This window comes from Dermacentor silvarum, chromosome 5 (genome assembly GCF_013339745.2).
Source record: "Dermacentor silvarum isolate Dsil-2018 chromosome 5, BIME_Dsil_1.4, whole genome shotgun sequence".
Lineage (NCBI taxonomy): Eukaryota > Metazoa > Arthropoda > Arachnida > Ixodida > Ixodidae > Dermacentor > Dermacentor silvarum.
This window is the reverse complement of record NC_051158.1, coordinates 31,357,304-31,377,615: the sequence shown is the minus strand read 5'-3', so window position 1 is coordinate 31,377,615 and position 20,312 is coordinate 31,357,304. Positions and strand designations below refer to the sequence as shown.

At 44.2% G+C, this 20,312-nt stretch overlaps 2 protein-coding genes across 2 annotated transcripts; one reads left to right on the top strand and one right to left on the bottom strand.

Moving 5' to 3' along the window:
• Positions 1 to 13: 13 nt before the first annotated feature.
• LOC119453232 (clusterin-associated protein 1) lies at positions 14 to 13,813 on the bottom strand. Its single transcript, XM_037715258.2, has 11 exons — positions 13,655 to 13,813; positions 13,459 to 13,570; positions 13,299 to 13,383; positions 10,829 to 11,017; positions 10,615 to 10,710; positions 9,133 to 9,216; positions 8,230 to 8,363; positions 6,492 to 6,633; positions 5,290 to 5,386; positions 3,516 to 3,577; positions 14 to 646 (listed from the first exon to the last, which is right to left on the bottom strand). The coding sequence occupies exons 1-11, from the start codon at positions 13,674 to 13,676 to the stop codon at positions 485 to 487; spliced, it is 1,185 nt and encodes a 394-aa protein (XP_037571186.1). The 5' UTR covers positions 13,677 to 13,813; the 3' UTR covers positions 14 to 484.
• Positions 13,814 to 14,027: 214 nt separating this feature from the next.
• LOC119452341 (uncharacterized) lies at positions 14,028 to 19,617 on the top strand. Its single transcript, XM_037714555.2, has 5 exons — positions 14,028 to 14,303; positions 14,397 to 14,463; positions 15,600 to 15,714; positions 18,477 to 18,589; positions 19,432 to 19,617. The coding sequence occupies exons 1-4, from the start codon at positions 14,175 to 14,177 to the stop codon at positions 18,508 to 18,510; spliced, it is 345 nt and encodes a 114-aa protein (XP_037570483.1). The 5' UTR covers positions 14,028 to 14,174; the 3' UTR covers positions 18,511 to 18,589; positions 19,432 to 19,617.
• The last annotated feature ends 695 nt before the right edge of the window (positions 19,618 to 20,312 follow it).

Genomic DNA, 20,312 nt, shown 5'->3' with positions numbered 1-20,312 from the left:
CTGATTACTTCTCTTTCGGTTTGCAGTTTAGGTGTTGACTTATTGATGTAGTTTAACGTCCTGAGGCGACATCCAAGCTACAAGAGGTGCTGCAGTATAGAGGGTGGTTAGGGCACTGAACCAGCATTGGTTATGGTGTCAAGAAAAGAAGCACATGTAGTACAAAAGCGATCACTTATAGCTCTGTGCATGTGCAGGCCATGAGAGTGATTGAGACAGGCATGCACAATGCCTGCAAGGTTCAGTCCAATACACAACCTTAATCTTGAATTTCTCCGCATCAAGATGGCTCAACACACTGTCACATTGTTAACATGTTTACTGTAAAAAGTCTTTGCCGTCTTGTAATTAATCACCATGCACTTTTGTACACCTATCCTTTAAATTTTTGTTTGGACTAGGTAATTGGTCATGATATATGGCTAGCACGTAGTGGACCTGTGTAACGCAAATGTCGCTGGAATTTAATTGTATCACGAGCACATCAAAAGTCGTTGTCGCTGTCAATGAACTGCGACTGGGAACGCCTGTTGGGAGGCTTGATCCCGCCCATGGCTTCAAGGTCCAGCTCGAGGTCGTCGTCCGAGGAGCCGTCAGACCCTTCATCCTCACCTTCAAGGTCAAGGTCGGAGTCCGAGTCAAGCACCTGCGACAAAAAGAAGCGTTTCACTTAAACTTGCACAAACACACACACTAAAAAAAAAGTTTATTGTGGGCCAACTTGGTGTCGAGAAACTAAACACTGTTGCGCAGTTTGAAAGCGGAGTTCACTGGATCCTTACGATAGACACCAGCTTCTCTTCACCAAATGCATTTCTCTTGCAGCCCTGATCATCAGTCGAGTGTACTAGAATTGGGGAGTGGGTCCAGTGGAATGCCTTGGCAAGCGTCGAGGGTGAAGCAACAAACACTGAAATTATGGCGGCGCTGCCGTCGCCTTATTCTGAAGCTCCGGCTGTTTCGGCAGCACCCATTGGGTGAGGCGAGCTCACGGGCTGCGTAGCTGTCGTCTGCATGATGCACCATCGTTGTGTCGTTTGCATCGTTTTTGGCGCTCTTTCTCAGTTTTATTGACTACAGGTCGGCAGGGAATAAAATCACTGTTTCCACCACCGACTATCAAAACTGGAGACCCTACCGCAGCTGCGGTATGGTCTCCGACGTGAGAAGCGTCTGGCTGGCGTGCGGAGCTTTTCATTCAGGTGAAGGCAACGGTGGCACCACCAACCTTCTCAATGAAAAAAGCCTCAGTGGGGAGCCCCTGTTGGACCCACTCCCCCTATCTAGTACTCTAATCAGGAGATACAAAGACTTCTCATTGGACAAGGTGCTCAGGCGCTATCTCGTGCGCGTGCATGAGAGAGCTATGCAGTCACACAATGTGTGAGACGTTGCTGACTCTCTTCTATAAGCAGTGTGCTGAGAAGCTTGGAAGGGTTCCAATGTTGGCAGCTTGAATCCGGAGAGCTCTCTGTGATAATAAAGAGTTTTAGCTTGTCTGCAAACTCCTTATCTTTTAAGGATGGCCGGATTATCAGAGCCGGGGACAGCAGTAGCAAAGTGGGTAGTTGCATTTTGTGGCATTTTTTTAACTACAGTGCGTTTGAAAAGTATTCGTGTCACATCAGTGTTATCGTTGAAGTAAAATCGTAAACAGACTGCACTCATGTCGCTACCAACGCTTTGTACACCAGCAGTTGAGTAGAATATGGTTAGTCACTGCATTATTAGCTTTGCATGTGCTCTTGTTAGGCAATGCTTCACCAGATGTCGCTACTACCATTGTTGTTGCCGTACACTTCTCTGGCAGCATGGTATGGCACAAATGATAACAAGTTTACAGCCAAGCTAAAGCTCTCTAATATTGCTTACTGTGGCCTCCGAGATACATGCACAGGTGCCAGCACTCTCAGAGTCTGAATGGCATGCAAGACCCCTTACAAGCTAGCAAAAGTGAATGCTACTGCACAATAAACCAGTGGATAGCACGTCCAGCTTCCAAGTTTACGTTGCCACACATGCGCTGAGTTTGACGTCCAGTGGCACTGAGGGGCAAAGTCTTGTTTTCCTTAACCATTCGGTGTGAGGGTGAACTGATGACACAATGACGGCTCAACGACGGTGGCATAGCAACAACAGCGTACCAGAAAGAATGGATTGACACAGGAAACCGCGTTGCAAGCCCTTAACTACTGTCACCAAGTTCTAATGCCAATTACGTACCTACAAGCACGTGCCTACACAGAAATTACTCTAGGGGTGTTCTACACTGTCAGGAAATTAGCATAAGGGCCAAACTGTGAGAGTCATACTTTGGTGCAAGAAAGAAAAAAAAGAAAGTGGGCGAACATTGGGAGACCATTGTGGCAACACATCACCCGTTCGTCATTGTCAATTAAAGATATCTTCTGTGTACTGCAGCGTTAATCAGCCTGCTTCACCGTGACAAGCACGTAGCAAATGCACAAGGCCGAGCAAAAGCCCAAGACCTTGCCTCATTGTCCTTTGATCACAAAGTATTTATCTTATCCCTCTTTCTATTCCCCCTTACCCACTGTGTAGGGTAGCAAACTGTACGCTTGTCTGGTTGACCTCCCTACCTTTCCTCTCTTTGCTTTCTCTCTCTGTATCAAGAGCTAAGCTCGGAACAAAAGTTGTGACGTGCAGATGGCATTCGCCTGGCTTGATTTAGTGTGCCTATTACGTATTGTATTAAAGAGTGTGTTTAATACACAGCTTAGGAAAAGCAACACAAAGACTGGATGCAGAGGGTAAGAACCAGCCGAAAAGAAGTGATGAACTACCAACGATTGCTTTTCATTGCTTGTCCACTCTTTATATGTACATGTGGTGGATCAATTAATAAAGTGCACCAGGGAGGCTGAATTGAAAAAGAAGACCGTGTGCGTGTGGCCGCCGCGGCCTTCGATCGGGCACTTGTGGTTTCAGACCCCGTGTGACTCACACGGGCAAACGTGACCAGGCCCGCAGAGACGGTGTAACAGTAATAGACAACGTCTGGCACTACTAACAGCAAGCTACGAGGAGCCCCTGCTGCGGCCTCCAACGACCTGCCCATATTGCAAATCTGAGAACAACAAATCGGCATGCTGCCCGGTGCCTGTGCTCATCTCAACGGCAGGAATGAGTGGTCGACAACTTCGCAGGCATTGCACATTGGGACTGGGGGTGCACTCTTCAGCGTAAACAAAGTTTGTCTGATGGATGGACCTTTTTATTGTTAGACTGAGGCTGATCTAGTTGCTTTGTGTTTGTTGACAGTGACTTTAACATCACGGGTCTCTGTAATTAGTAAATGTATAATTGTGCACTGTTCACTGTCGCAAAGTAATTTTTAAAAATTTTTTTGCACCTCTTCCTAACTGCAGATATTAGATCCTGGGGCCACACTTCCTATCACAATGTGTTAACTGTACAGACAAGTGCAACCACAAAGAGAACATACAGCACTTGCGATCATGTGACCTAACATAACCTAGACGTGTTTGGCATACCTTGTCACCACCTGCCATGGACCCAAACAGCAGTCTTCCAGCCGCAGCTTGGCTTTCGGAATCTGCATGGCCAAATATTTCGCATTCAGCACATGTTTCACTTCCCTCGCCCACATTGTGAATAGAATTACTTAGGTTTCCTTTGAATGGCATCCTGGATGTCTCCAGGAGTGACCAAGTTGACCAAGTTTTATTTTCTGAATGAAATTTGGTGACGCCACTCTGTGAACGCTTCATACAGTTAGACCTCATTATAACAAAGCCGTATCTAGCACAATGCATTTGTTATATCCGATATTCGTTATAAGCATATATTTGCTACGCACTGCTATCGGCAAGAAACGTTTCATGTTTGCGAGGCATTTTGGTGGCTTGTGAAAAGGTTGAAAAGCTTACTATACATTTTACAGCTCTTGCACGATTCTGTACTTCGCAAGGAAATATTTTATGTAAACTGCAAATGTGTCCGGCTCGTTCTTACTATGCCAAATAAAAATTGCTTTAGTACTGAACATTTATCAAAATGACAAATTGGGCTAGGTGCTAGCATTCCATTGCATCGCCGCACCACTAAAGAAAACGACATAAAATGAAGAACCACAGCACACATGCTGAACTGCCAAGTAAAGTTCCATAGCAAAAAATGTTGCGACTTATAAACACGACCGTGCCACCATATTAGTTATTGGCATATATTTGCTACACACTGGTGTCGTCAAGAAACGTTTTATGTCTACTTCGTTATATCTGTGTTCGTTACGTATATCGATATTTGAATGTACAATGAAATTGAGCAACACATGCTAAGAGTAATATCATTACATGGGAGGATCTGTAGCAATATGAATCCAAAAAGTAATTTTGTCTTAAATGTTGTGATTACACCCTTTTCTCTCGTTTTTTGTTTTCCCCTTTTTTTAACAGAACTGACTTTTCAAATATTACCTGTGACAGATAGTGAAATTTCACATCTCCAGGCAGACTACTTAAGGTGGACATGGCACAACAAATCAAACTGTTAGCTAATTATTAACACATGTTAATGAACATTTTAATTGTTCACTTCACTGCATATTTGACATCATATGCATTCAGCAGGAATCCCCGAGATATGCAGCACTTCCAAGATATTCTGTCCTGAAAATGTGATAAACGTATTGGCATTCTAGTTTTCTACCACAGTGCATGAGAGGCGCTTTTGGGAGCAAAGCTCTTAACTGGACCAACAAAATTAATGTACTTTTAGCAAATTTTGGGGATGGGTACCTCGACGCTATTGGTCCTGTCATGATTTACTGCCAAGCTTCTTTTGTGCATTGCAACTCAAGCCCGGAAAGTCTGTAATTGAGAAGACAATCAGCCAAGCTCTGCCAATTAGCTAATTCAACATCACGATTTGTCATGGAAGGAGTGTTTGCCTCATGAAGGCAATCCACACCTGGAGAGGAATGGAATTTTACTATTTGACGTAGGCGATCTTATAGAGTACTTCCTTTCGATGAAAGAAAAAAAAAAAAAAAACGTCCGGTATATCAATTACTTGAGTTAGCACAACAAGCAGTGTTACGATGGAGTATTGGAGGCACTTTGTGTCCCCGTGGTTCAGTAAGCCTGGCATCATTTATGCAGCATGTAATTGCTGCAAGAGGTTATTTTAGAAAAAGAGTGCGAGTGAAAGTTCTATTTGGGTAATCTTTCCTCAAGCAGTTGACGATGCGCGTTCACATCTCCATTACCACCCTAGTCGTGACTAAGTCGCAAAACAGTTCCTTACCTGTGGCACCCAGTCCTAAAGTCTCACCATACTCTGGCTTGTTGGCCAAACTGTGGTCACCCTGCCGTGCTGCTGTTTTCATCCTCTGTTCATGTACCTGCAACGTTGATACACTGTCAACATTTGACACCATCTTTGTGTGATTTCTTCAATAAGTACTATGCCAGTTTCATCTACGTTTTGCTACTGGTTTCTGATTAGGCACTCAGCAAAGAAGGGAGGTCAATCATATCTCGTAGTTCAGTATTTCTCTTTTGTATTTTAATATGATACCACATCAGAGTGATTATAATGCATGTATTTGGCAGAATTAAACTGCAGGGTAGTATATATGATAGATACCAGTCACAAACCTACCATGCCTGTAGGTTTGTGACTATCTTGACAATATTATGTAGACTTTAAACAATTCCTCCTCGATTCTCTTATATATGACATTGAGCCAGGCGCCGAACAAAATTTAACATGTTCAGGAGCTGTATATCAACAGTACAGTGTTGGTGTACAAACAGTATAGCACAGTTCGTGGCCATTCTCATCGCTATCATCAACTGTAGTGGCTCACCAACCTTTGCAATAGTATAGGCAGCGCACCATTGAATCTAATCGGGAAGAGTGAAGGTAATTGATTCAGAATATACTAATTGAGACAAAATCATATTGCACTTAAGCTTTCAGCCACAGCACCCTTAGACAATTTTCGAGCTTTCAATGTGCTGAATAAAGTCGGCAGAGTGATTCATCTGCTGAATCATTGTTACACAAGCGCAGAATGACAAAACTTTGTCACTCCATGATTTGCACTGGTGATGCTCAAAACAATGCAGTGGAAGAGTGATTCGATTAAAACGGTCAAAGCAATACCCAATTAGCGAGATATCCTGCACAAAAACATTTTTGCAGGCTTTTTTTTTTTTTTCATGGCTTGAATAGCGAGCCAATTTTTAGATTGCTCGCAACTAGATTGCTAAATCATTCCGTGTTAGGAATGATTAGGACAGCGAGCAATTAGATTGCTAAACATCATTCCTCATTTCTCTGCCGGAATACGCCATTAATAACGATCCATTCTCAACAAAATGACGTGTTTTTTTCGGGCCAGTGCATTTTAGAGCAACGACAATATTCCTGTGTCAAAATAACAGGTGCAGTTTTCAGCAGGTACATTCTGTGTCTTCAGGAAGGATTCGAAATGCACTCACGGCAAACTCCATCTTCTGAGCTTTTTCGAGCTCCTCGAGTTGCTCCTCCAGGTAGGCCAGGCATCGTATCTTGACTATGTACGCCGCATAGACTTGGGACAATTCCTCCTCGATTCTCTCGTACTCATCCATAAATGCAGGTCTTTCAAGATGCACAGACACAAAAAAGAAAAAAGAAGACGGAAAAAGATGGGCTTATTCTGTCCACCCCATAAGAAAATTTGCTAGTGAAACAATTTTGCTTCTGGAGCAGTTTTCAGAAAGAGGTGCAACAGGCTACCCCTAAAGACTTGGAGATAAGACCACGCTTGGCCTCCTCCCAAATGCTTTGCCACAAGAGACAAACGCCTTTCTCGTTAAACTGATAAAGCCCAAACACCATTCTATACCAATGAAAATTAAGACAACTTGTTTCGCCTTTAGTTCTGGCCATAAAGAGTGCATTCAACAACAACAACAAAAAACTGTTTAATTTTATTTGTTACAAATGGAATTAGTATAGCAATTTATGAATCAGTAGTTGGTTCACTAAGTTCTCCACAAGTGAAACTTTACTTCAGCATGTCAGAAACGCTACTGTAGGTTTTGCATACAGTCTCCTGCATTTTGAGGGTAGCAAGTGCAGCATATCAAAAATTATATATTGGGCAAATTATAAATGGGACGTGCGACGCCACAGGAGCTGCTCCTCTATTTTCCCACTGACAGTAGCAGTCCTCTTCTATATTTTTAAATTTCTCATCTGCAAAGGGGCTTTTTTCGGTAAAAACGATCACTGGTGTAGCCAGAACTTTTTTCTTTTCCTTTCTTTCTTTAGGGGGGGGGGGGGGGTCATGTGCCTGGTGTGCCACCCCCTCTATACACCACTGAAAGTGATTCTGATAGAACCACTCTATCATTCAACCTTACCGTGTCCCTCACAGAATAGACCCTTAAGTGGCAGCGCAAAGGACAGCATGTCAGGCAGCAGCATCAGAGAGTGACTACAAAATATTGTGGTGATGGCAACAAGTAATCTGTCCAAGTGAACAGTAATTTTACAGCCAAGCTGTTAAGAGGAGTACCACAATTCTTTTCGTGCGGTGACCGGCGTTGTGTGGAAACGTGGCCAGTATGGAATGGTCACCCCAAGAGAAAAGCCAGCAATGCAGCTTGCACCTGTGCCCCGAAGTGGCTACATGACCAGGACGGTGGAACACGCAGCCTACGTCGTCGGTAGAGCTTGTGCAGAATACTCGAACATGTGCCGACTACAGCGGAGACTATAAATGTGCTAAGCTCAGATGTACTAGTGAAGTGTTTGAAATGGCTCGGGCATGGTAGAGGAACTGCACCGTATACAGTGTTGTGCTTGCAAAATCTCGGGTAGATTACGGGCAGGGGAAGAAAAGAGAACTTCCGAAGGGCATGAGAGCCACCATGTACAGCTTCGCTGTCTTTTACGTACAAGTTGCTCAGATTTGCATACATACTTATGCGAATTCCTTAATTGCATTCAGAATGAATATGGCTGCTTAACCTAGAGTATCTCTGCAAGATAACTTCTTCCTTGGGGATCATGTTGTTTTTTATGCTTCTAGTCTATGTGCCCAATTCCTACTTGAATTATATTGAGCATGAAAAAAGAAAACCGTGTGCTTGTATTTGAAAGAATACAGTAACCACAGAAATATCATAGACGATGAGGCACTCATGATGGTAGCACATAAAAGCTGTACGTTAACTTGCCGAGACCAACCTGACTGCCCGGAGTGTGGCGAGCCTCTTCTGGTTTCGCTCTAGTTCGGCTTTCTTCTTCTCAATTTTGGCTTCGAGGTTGGCTTCATCGGATGCCACGGATTCGATCCGACGCTGGAGCTCACTTGTTTGCTCCTGGACAGTCAGCAAAGAAATAAAGGGCGCAAAAAGAAATAGGAGTTGGGATAAAAGAATGTTGAATCATATAGTGCCCATTTAGTGTCCAATATGAAACTGTGACATCTTTATTTGGTTACCAACTGCCCTGGTCCTAATGCAGTGCCATGAAAATTTTCTCATGCTGAAGCATGTATGTGCATTGCAGTTAACGGGTGCAAACACGTGAACACAGCACCAGTGGCTTATCCCTGCAGGGAATGAACCACTAATTATACTTCACTAATAACCACTAATTATACTTGAACAGTGTGGCAGCTTCAGCTGATTTCCTAAATGCAGTGATGCAGAGAGAAATACGACAATGGCGTGAAGAGGTGCATAATAACTGTTAACCCCTTAAGAGGTCTTGACAAGCTCAACTCGTCACGAGTGATCATCACCCAGGTTGCCTGCAGTCGTCACTAGGGTGCCAATATTGGGCCGACTAACTCTTGCCAATGTGGGCGATCTGCGAGAAATCACTGGCTGTCCCTGCCTATCTGGGCATTCATCCAAGAGCCCTCAGAATGACTTTTGAGTAAACTCTGACGTTTTATTTTTTCCTCTTTCGAGGACACAGACACCACTTTCGGCTTGTCTCGTGTATGCGTGTCTCGCGTATGCTTGTCTCTCGTATGCACCGATTCGATGTGGCACGCATATCACATAACATTAGCCACGATGGTCATGCCTACCGCAAGCACAGAACGGGAAATGTTGCCAGTGGCTGACATAGCAGACTCACGACTACGGCCTTGATGGCATCCTGAAGGCACTTTTCAATGTCCGTTATTTCCAGCTGCTTGGACAGAGTGGCAGTTCGGATTTCCTGAGAGAAACAAAAACGAATGAAACAAATGCCGATGAAGGCGATGCTGCGAAGTCAAAACTGTGCTGCGTAATGCTTGCAGTCATTTCTTTAACCCTCTGACTCCCGAGTTCCTTCGTATGAAAAGTATAAACAAATTTAGTTTTTTTTTTTACTTAGTCTGGCCAATTATTGCACATTATATTCGGATTCGCTCAATATATTTCGCATATACCTTATCCCACATATTCACCCGAAATATTAATGTATGACATCTGCCTTGAGAGAGAGACACTTTTCCTCAGCACACGTTTAAGGTTCGAACGTAATTATCTGACCATAGCATAGCAAAAGTAACTGAAAGCATCAAGAAATGTGTTCAAATGCTGAAACTGAAATCACGAAGCGAACTGAGTCAACAAGCATGGCTTGTCTACGGCTAGCAAAGCAGTAGAAGCTGTGGCCCTGGACAAGTGCGTGTCGTCTTTGGCGATGTATACAAAAAGCCAAGATTAGTACACCTCAGGCTTGGTAACAAAATGGTTAAGAGCGAGCATGATTGAGTCACTGAAAACCCAAAATCCATGACTGGCGTTATCAAAGCGGCGTCCCGATAATCTGTAGAAACACAATATTAATTTGGTTGCCCGTGTTCCTTGCCTTCAATGAGCAATAGCAATAACATCCATCCAAGCTGAATTTTCACTGTCCACCAGGTTTTTTTCCTTCCGTGTCCCTTGAATAGACAAGTCTAGCCACAGAGTGCAGCCCATTTGTATGATGCATAGCTCTCAGTTGAATGAAGATACGAATTCTTGCTTTCACTATTATCCCTTTCAGATGCTTATTAATGCTGTCTGTTGAAAATTTCGCTTCACCACATTTCCTGCATCTTCAGCATCGTGAAAACTGTACAGCTGCAGAACAGGTTGAGAATTTTCAAGTCCTTCAGCGAGTTTTGTGATGTCTACCAAATGTGGACTTCATGCGAGAAATCTCTACAGGACTGTTAGATGCGAGAACATTGACCATTTTATGTCTAGCAATACTTCGAAAGTACCTATCCACCTACTTTAAAAATATTTTTGATGCAAAACATTGTCAAAGACAGTGAAAGAAGTGAACCCGGTACATGACGACGTTCTAGCACAAGAGCAAACACACCGCTGTCTACCTTCAATTCATTTTACTAAAACAGTTTACACAAATTATTCAAACTTGCAGTACAGGACTAATCAGACATGTTTTAAGACGTATACAATGCATTTAAATATCATTACTTTCATCAGTGCATTTGCTTTTGATGCACTATCAATGGGCATGTATAATAGCATACAACACCGCCCGAAGGGGTTATACTGAATTCTACCAGTGCATAACATATCATAATCTCTGCCATCGCGATGGCAGCTTACATACCTTCAATTCTGCTTCCTTGGCGAGCCGGTCATAGAGCACAGCTCCCTGCTGTGTTATTTCGGAGGCCAGCTGGCGTGTCATCTTGAGGTCAGAAAACTGCGAACCGGCAATATTGGTGCACATGAGCTTGTTATGTCAATTTGAATCTACTCACAAAGCTACTGGTGCTACAGAAATGAAAGCGAGTTTGCCCTGAATGAGACCAGCCGCGCACCTTGGACGCTGCATCATAGTTTTGGTAAGGTACAGCAACCGTCTGATCACCACCATCCAACTCCTCATCCCCGGACTTGGCCCTCATGGCATCGTACAACAGAGCAGTGATCTTTAATAGCTCCTTCACGGCATAGCCGTCTGCCATGTAGAGCTTGCGGGTGTTCAGTTTTAGGTGTGCTTTTGTGGCCTGCAAGCAAGACGAAAAATATATTAAAAATTTTTAATTAAAAAAAGTCAATGTCAAAAAATGTTTTGTTTTCATTTGCTCTTTGAAAACGTGACTCACCAGGCTGCTGGCATACATGATAAGTGATAGAAACTAGTGCTTGCCAAAGCGTGACCATTCTTTGAACATATGTGACTTCTATGTGCTTCAGTCTATGCACGCAGTGAACTAAGAAGAAATTCATACACAAGAAACAAGTAGCAGACAGGACGATGCTATATAAACAAACAACTGCACTTTATTGTTGACATAAACCCACAAGGTTTCACCGAGCGCACACACCAGCACAAAGCAGCTAGCACCATAACCACCACGACTGAGTTACACATACTATCATTCGACCTTGTTCCTCATGTTTCTTTCACTGGTCTTCATCTTAGTCGACCATGTGCCAACTCGCCTATCACTTAGCCTTAATGCACGCAGTTAACACATTGCCCTAGTTAACACCATGGTGCCTTCTCGCACGCATCAGGTGGCGCCAGCTGCCTTGATAGAATTTGATGAGAAATGCTTGCTGCGTGAATGAACATTCTTACGACAGCAGGGCTATGTTTTTTAATACATATATAGACACTGGCTTGTCAAGCGTTTCATGCTGAAAGCCCCAACACCAAATATCACATAGCCTATCGAACAGAGGAATCATATCCTGTATGTATGCCATGTTGCATGTTCACGATGCCCCTTAGCCATCAATCGTATCACATTCTAGGTATATATATAGTACAACTATACTCCGCATGCATGCAAACACTCCTGAGAATCCGGCAAGGCTTCTCTTATCAAGTTCAAGTAAGCCATTAAACGGGCATGCATCTGTTGCTGTTTGGAATGGCATCTCCATTTCCATCGTAGTCCATGTGGCCGGTATTGGCAGATCTTGCAGAACACTGAAACAGCCACAACAGCATCTGGCCAATGCTGCGGTGCCTATGTGCAGTATGTGCCGCGTAAAATACTTCAATGTGTCAGCACATTCTTGCAAGTTATGCGAGTACAATTCATTACTTTGCAAACATGTACATGTCTGTCCCACTGAGTGTGCCAATTCAATGGCATATATATTGCATTTTAAAGGCAGTGCACTGAAGCTTCGGTTACAGGTGCACATCGATCCCAGAACAAGGACGTATGAAAGCTATCGCTGGCTGGCTCACGCCAATACCGAACTATATTCAACGAGTGGTGAAGTTAAGCAAGTAATAAGCGACATCACGAATTGTATGATGTAGTTGATAGCCTCATTGGATGTGGAGTAGAGCGGTAGCTTTCTACCTCTGTGTATACTGTGACCAACTGCTCAGCCCTGTGCATATGTCTATCCCTGCAGGTTAAAAGGAGACGCTCGGGCGGAGCAACTGCCAGCATGACTCGACAATACTAGATCTGCTTGTAACTAGCACTGTGGACCTCCTCCTCCATGGCAATAAAAGTAAATTTTTATTCCGCTTAAACATACTGCTGGTCAGGGTGGTCTTGTGCACGTCAATGAGCTTCTCCAGCTGACCTCTCTGCTTTTTTCACATTAAAATGTCTCTATCTCTCTCTCGCTCCGGGGGGTTTGTGATCACGTGTCCAGAGTGGCAGTAGTGATACCATATTTATAGCGCTTCCAAATGCATTGTGTATATATATATATATATATATATATATATGAAATCACGTTCATACGATCCTCACGGGAACCGGAAAATAAAACGTATCATCCGAAAATCATATCCCGAAAAACGTATTATACAGTATCGTATCAACGTGATTCCACTGTGTATGTGTGCGTGTGCGTGCGTGCGTGCGTGTGTGTGTGTGTGTGTGTGTGTGTGTGTGCGCGCGTGCGTGCGTGTGTGTGTGTGTGTGTGTGTGTGTGTGTGTGTGTGTGTGTGTGTGTGTGTGTGTGTGTGTGTGTGTGTGTGTGTGTGTGTGTGTGTGTGTGTGTGTGTGTGTGTGTGAGTGTGCGTGTGTGCGTGTGTGTGTGTGTGTGTTCCCCGCAAAATAATTATGGAATTATACAAGCGGGCTTCACCGCACAAAGACTTCCATTGCGGAGAAGCCTGCTTTCAAGGATATGCAACACACGTTCAGACATTAGTTGAAACCTTGAAAAAAAAAATCGTCAAGTGAAAACAACCGATTGACACTTGTTGAGCAGGTATATAGGCAGATTAGTCTGATTTTACCTTGTATATAATTAAAACGGTTGTAGGTTACACGGGTGAACTTAAAGGGTGGGCCGGATAATTACCATTGTATGGGCGATAGATTTGATGAACACCACCCTGTCCTGCTCCGTGTCAATGTCGGGTGGTACTTCGATGTCGGGGTCATACCTGAGTGACAGGGTGACAGATAGCGCTCAGGAATGTGGCATCATATATGTAGCGCGCAAACATATATATGTTTACCTGCTGATGAGCCAGCGCAGAATTTCAGCTACAAGGGGGAAGTTTGGCGTCCGAAAATTTTCCAACGAAATCAACCTTGGGTAGCCAAGCGCCCTGGTCATCTCCGTGAAATCTGCAAATCCAATAAATCGCTCGTGGTAGTAAATGATGCGTGTGCGGTTAGGACAGTGCATTTATCTTGCCGCGACTTCCTTACTTCTGAGCTCTCTGTAAGACATTGTTTTCTATGCACGCTGTATTTGAAACTACTTTTAACCAGGCTAGATTGCACTAGAATTGTAACTAGGCTGCTCAGTTTTACTTTTCACTGCACTTAAAGGCGTCGCCTACGAAGATCGCTTTCCCTCAATCGAAATATTCCAGCTGTTTGCATGCTGTCGCCATGACAACGTGTAAACGAAATAAGAATTTAAATATTTTAGCTTTTTATTGTTTTGAAATGATATGTTTGTTAGTTGCAAAAAACATTATAAAAACGATAAAGACATTAGACAGTTACCAAACCTCCAGTGCTTTTACTTAAGCCAGTAAAAGACAATCCAAGCCGAACCTTTCACGGTGCACGCGCGCGCGCGCGCAGTTTGTGTTCCGTGGGCAGTGGGCGGCAAATTGGTTCTTTATTCTATGGGGCGGCGTTGGTTGACGTTGTCGTTGAAGCTTTGGTTTTATTAGTTGTCAACATAGTCTTGCGCACCGACACGCAAAGCCCTCCGATTATGGCGAGTTCGTCCTCCGGCATAGTCTCCGATGACGACTCCGACGAGACAAGAACTTTCCTCCGGTCCAGCCCTGAAACAACGTCCAGGGCCTCTTACGCCGCTAGGCTCGCCGCCGAGGCTTCGCAGGTATATAAATGTATAGTAGCAGTGTACACGCTAAACCCTGGGACGGGACTCCCGGCCCGCTCATTTCAACGGCGTGCTGTTGGTTCGTTGCAGATGAACACGCAAGCGGTAGAACTTGATGTTCGGAAGGTATTCGATTACCTGAGGCCCAGCCGAGTAGGTAAGTGCGGAACGCAGGACTGTAGTTTCGCTTTACGTTAAGTTACGGTTCAGCCGTTCCCCTGTCGAGAAAATGGGGGTAAGCGAAGCTTGTCGTGTGTCTACCTGACCTACTACTTTTCCTTCCCTTTCCTTCTACTTTCCCTTCCTTTTCGTGCAACTTTTCCTTCCGTTGCGTTGTAAGATTCACTGCTCGTCGCTGTTGTCGTTTGCGTTCGATGTCTCGAGTTTGCTCGGTGGCGTGGTTAGCAGCATTCGTCCGCCATTGCCGCTTGCGATTCTTCGAAACTAAATTGCTTCAAAATTAGATCTGTCCGTCACGTAATTAGACAATGAATGGCTCATACCCCCTTAAGCAATGGCTCATACCCCCGTAAACACGGCCTCCCCATTGCGACGACGACAGAAGAGAAGTGAACGCTGGAATGATGAGTGGCAACGGAGCCAGCTGCGGAAGAAGACTACTACGCTCGAGCCAATGCAGACCGGATCGCTATGCAGACAGGACTATGCAGACTATGCAGACATGATCGCTGGCGCGTGATCTACGCACCACGCTAGTCTGTTTACAAGTCTAAACCTGATGAGGGGCTCTTTAAGAGAAGCGCTAGGCCAGTTTAGTCTGATAGTTTTCTTTCAAAACTCTACTTTTGTTAACTTCGTCCTGAAATGTTGAATACTGGAGCAAGTGAAGGGCGAAACTTAAGTTCTTGAACTTCATGCCGAAACCTCGGTGCATCTGCGGGACGTCATGGTTTTCATAGCATTTTCTCGTAACTGCGCTATTGTGATGATGTAAAATGGACTTGAAACTTGCCGAGTTCATTCTCTGGCTCTTTCAGAATACAGCATTGTCCGTCTTTCCCGATGACAAATAAGCGACACGAGCGGACACTGTCAAGATTCACGACGTCACGGCGAGCTAGTGTGTGAACTTCAATGGGGCGTCGCCCCATGTCTCTCATTTTTTGCATTCTTTTCTGGATTATCAAGCATCCTCCCATGTTTTAAGAGTGGCTTTATTAGTATTCTTGGAGGGTAATTTACTAGTACAGCTCCGTTTAACTTTCTCTTTAGTCCAGTGACAGGACAGGCCCTGGCATTTTTCTCTGAAACACCACTTTGTTCTGATTTCAGAAAAGTTTCGGGAAGCGATGGATAGGTCCATGCTCAAGCTGACCATCTCAGCAGAGAAGGCCCAGAGTCGGCTGGGGGAAGGCCATGATATATTAGCCAATAGGAAGTGGGCCAAGTGAGTCGACGTTCTCTACGCTCTGCATGTGATGCTTCGAGAGCTGCTCGATCGTGGTTGCACACCCCATAGATTTTCCTACAAAACATTACTAAAGGGAACCCTGGAACTAGGGTCTAGGAAAGCTGCAAGTGTGATTATACAGCCAGCATAAAAACGGTGGGTACAGTACGTGGATCTGCTTAAACTTTGTCCTTTTGGCTTCGAATGGCTTTGTGACTTTGCAATATCAATCGCTTCCAATAGCGTAGTGCCCTATATATGCAATAGTCCGCAATGATTTCATATGCGCGCATATGCCTATTGCCTTGCTGTGTTTAGAAAAATATGAGTGCCTGAAAATTTAGAAAGGTAGAGCATTCTAGATAATGTAACGAGAACATTTGAAGCTGCAAGCACAAGAAGTGGACAAATCCATCTACTAGCCATTATTCCTGCGACAGCTGAACAATTGCAGCACAGGAGTTCCCCCTGGTGATTGTTTTAACAAACTCAATGGTGCACCCACCTTTTTGGGTTCAAGTAAGCGGTGCTGAAGAAACAGCACTGCAAGGTTTCAAGAATTGTTTTGAGCAGCAATTATTTGCCTGGAGTGAAAGTGTGGTTATGAAACAAAGCAAGGGGTAAATTCTACTTCATTAATTAATCATTAACCTACTGCACAAATGGTCATGGTAGCCCTAATCCTGTAGTCCATCTCTCCAACTACATGCAGTACAGCGAAGGATATGGGTCGTATCAGCCAATAAGAAATGAGAACCGGAAGGGGCTTCTCTATAGTCTGCCTGATGATCACCCTCTGCATGATGCTGTTGTAATCGAAGCATTCTGAAAATGTTATTCGCTGCAGGCGCAAATTAAGTTTCTCTCTTGAGTGCACGGGTGGACGCATTTCCTTCATCTTTAGTGCTATTGAGATCAAGCAGCGGCAGAATTAGAAAATTGCATTTCGTAAGCGGCAACCTCCTGGCTTGTCTGCATTGGGCAGGCATGAGAAGTGGATACTTGCTCAAAGCCGTGTGCACTCACTCGCGTTCCTCCTCACGTCCACTCATACTCACCATCACCCACATAGTCATTCACACTTGCTGGCACTCACTCACGTACATGCTCACTATGAATGGGAACGCTTCATCTGTCTAGAAACAGCAATTCTCGAAACCTGTGCAGGTCAGAACCTTCACTCGCTGCTATTTGTTACTGTTGTTCTCTTGTCAGAAGAATCCGACTCAGCGCAGCATTTCCTCATCGCGAGCAGGACACAAGGATAATGAACTGGCTTTTACCTGCAGACTCTGCATTTCCCTTCATATTAGCGCACCGTGTGCATGCTTGCGTACACTCGCTGACAATCGCTCACGTTCGGGCCGACGTCCGCTCGAACTCAACGTCGCTGACTTTCGTTGATACTCATGTAAAGTTGCACTCGCTGCTCCACATACTCACGCACACTCAAGCTCGCAGACGCTCTCGTTCATGCTTTCATAAACTGGCATCCTTCGCCGCTCATTAACGCTGTGTCTGTGAAATGGGGCGAGCATGACTCTGCGCACTCTCTTGCAGGTAGCAGCAACTTCGAACACAATGGCATTAACAAACTTAGGTCCTAGATAATTAGTGGCATCAACTCTGCATGTGTGGCACGAGTACATTGCAATACACTTAACTGGAAGCATCACAGGGGCATCCTTTTATTGACTTTTCCTTTTTAAATAAGTGTTTCTGTCGCACTCTGTGTTCAGCAATTTATCTAGTGCGAAAAAAACAAAAACATTACTTTCAAAAATAATGAAAGAAGAGCGCCTTGACACATGTCAACATACTAGCGCTGCAGCAAATGCACAGACATATGTCTTGTAACTCTTTTTCAGTATGGTACTTGGTGGATATTAATTTTAGGGTGCAGCTACAATCGGGAGGTTTTTAGGATGTATCAATGTATTGATAACTTCTTATTGCTAGGTGTTTCCTCGGCGTATGTGCAGAGCTCGACAGGTTAGTAGCACACAATTGTGAAGCCTGCTTGCCTTCTCTGGAACACGCAGCCAGCTATCGTTATTGATTCATGCCCGCCAGCTCGCCTGAATTTTTCTTAGTTCACGAATTTCGACTCGTTCTGTGATTTTACGAATGTTCCATCGAGTTCTATGAAAAATTGATTCAGTTCACGACGAAGTTTTTAGTGTACTGAAGGATGAGGCAGCGCGTAATGGCAAAAAGATGCGCATAAGAAAGAAATTGTGATGGTACCTGCGCTGCCCTTCTGTGGCAGCGCACTTGCATACCAGAGGGGCACTTGCTTCGTTCAAGTTTATTCAGACAAGTTCCTTAAGCAAGTGAAAATTGCCAACAGTAAATTCACTGCAGATGTCACCGTCATCTAAAAACAATGTGTTGCCTGTCAGCATCTGCTGTTTCTAGTTTGTTGCTGCTTGCGTTGTTGCGTCTAAAAGTAAATCAATAACATGTATAGTTTGCTCACATAAGGTGTGTGTGCTCAGGTCAGACATTACAAAAACATTATGTGCCATCCCCTCCTCTCCCTTCCGTCGTGTCCTCTGGACTTTTACAAAATTTAATATTCGTGGATTAGCAGGCATGTTGATTGACTGGCACATGCAAGCCGGAGTTTTCACTGCATTAACACACAATGGGATGGAGCATAACAGCTTGCCTTGCTAACGAAATAGGATCACTCGCTGTGTTTGAGCTTGCAGAAGCATCTGTGATTGTAGTTATGTGCTCATCATTTGCTCTTTCAGAGAATGCCAGTCCACGGCAGTCGCTTGTGCGTGACATCGTCAACTGTAAGCGAATCCGGAAGGCCACCAGTGAGGAATTGACCTGGGAAGGCTTTGACTTCGAGAAGCTACGAGTGAGAGTCATTTATAATGTCGTGCAGATAACGAGCTGGGCTGGTTGGTTCCGGTTCAAGGGATGCATTTTTGCAGCGGAGCGATTACACGCAGACGGGGACGCAGACAATGTTTAGAATGTTGCTTTTACAGTGAAGCTGTTTATGGCTTGGGTTCCGTGCATTTTTCGTGTCTGTCAACAAAATCATCATCATCAGCAATGGCTCGGGCGTTGTCGTCTCTTCCACAGCTGGCTCGCTGGCGCCCCTCAGCGCAACCACGCCTTCTTCCACAGCTGGCTCCATTGCCGTTCATCATTCCAGTGTAGAATTTCACTTCTCTTCTGTCGTCTTAATGGGGAGCCCGCATAATTCTTTTTTTTTTTTTTTTACGGGGGTATGAGCCATTCATTGTCTTACATGACGGATGCATTTAATAAGAGCTGATACGAGAATGTGTGTGCGTACGTATCATCACGATGACCACCGATCAGGACAATAAATATGTTCGTACCTTTGTTCAAAATTCTGTGTTACCTCTATGTTGTGTGCTAAACAGCTTCGCTGGTCATCCACCTTCACAGAGTGGAATGGCTCATGATTTTTTTTGTCCTCAGAATGATCTAACATTACTTGTATATGGTTGAAGCACAAAACACGGGACCACGCGGAAGAAGATATGCTACTAGCGATGCTTCAACCATTTCCAAATATGCCTCACCAAATTAATGGCCCCAAAGAACGCTCTTCTAAATCTAACATTTAACTTTTCTTGTGAATCATAAGATGCGCCCAACAGTATGTGGATGTAGTTAGCAAAGTCCTGTTTGTTTTCTCAGTACACCCGGTGTTTCTGTTTGCAGAAGCAGCAGGAGCTTTTGAGCAAAGCAGCCGACGGCTTCGACGCAGACATCAAAGAGTTGCAAGAGCGCATCGGGCGTCTGTGACAAGTTTGGCCGAGTGTATATATAGCCTTCGAGTGTTCTGTATTCGTAATAAAATTATCAGTTTCTTGTTAGTGTTACAAAGTGTGTGGTGCAAATGTTTTCACTTTCTTTTTCTAAGCTTTCAAAGCTGTACGTCTTTCCTTGCACGTGTGCTTTTGCTTTATTACAAAGCAAAAGTAAGTGTCAGTATGTTAACGTCCTCTATCCCGTGCCTGGCATCACATTTAGAAACAATAAATTTTATGCTCCTATTGTTTGTGCCTTTCATCATTGGCTCAAACGTCATCGTGGTGGTGTTAACGCCATGATTGGCTACCCATAACAGTTACGGGTTACTGCAGATAGAATCTATGCTAGTATATATCGGGCACTAGGTTATGTTTGGAACGTCTTCACCGTCTTTGCTTAGACTATGACGCCTACAGCTGTTTGTAGCTGTTTAGAAACATTTTTCAGACGTATTGTGTTGGTTGGTCGGCACAAGGGATTAGAAAATGAATGAAAAATGAAATGGAATCGTTACTAACTACAGCTGTCTTCATCTTCGGCATTTTACACAAAGTGTTGAGCTCGGTAAGCGGCTGACATGAGTGACCAGCGCCACTGTGTGTGTCCATAGCAGCACAGAATATGCATAAGCATGTGCAGATACGAATTATGCTGTCAATTGAAACAGCAAGGAAGCTGCAAGAATGAAGTTTTACTCGCGTAACCATAGTAAATGGAAACTATACTGTCTCAAGATGCAGACGTTTCATTGCAGAGCAAAAGCAGTAGTAGCTGGGGAGATGAGAATC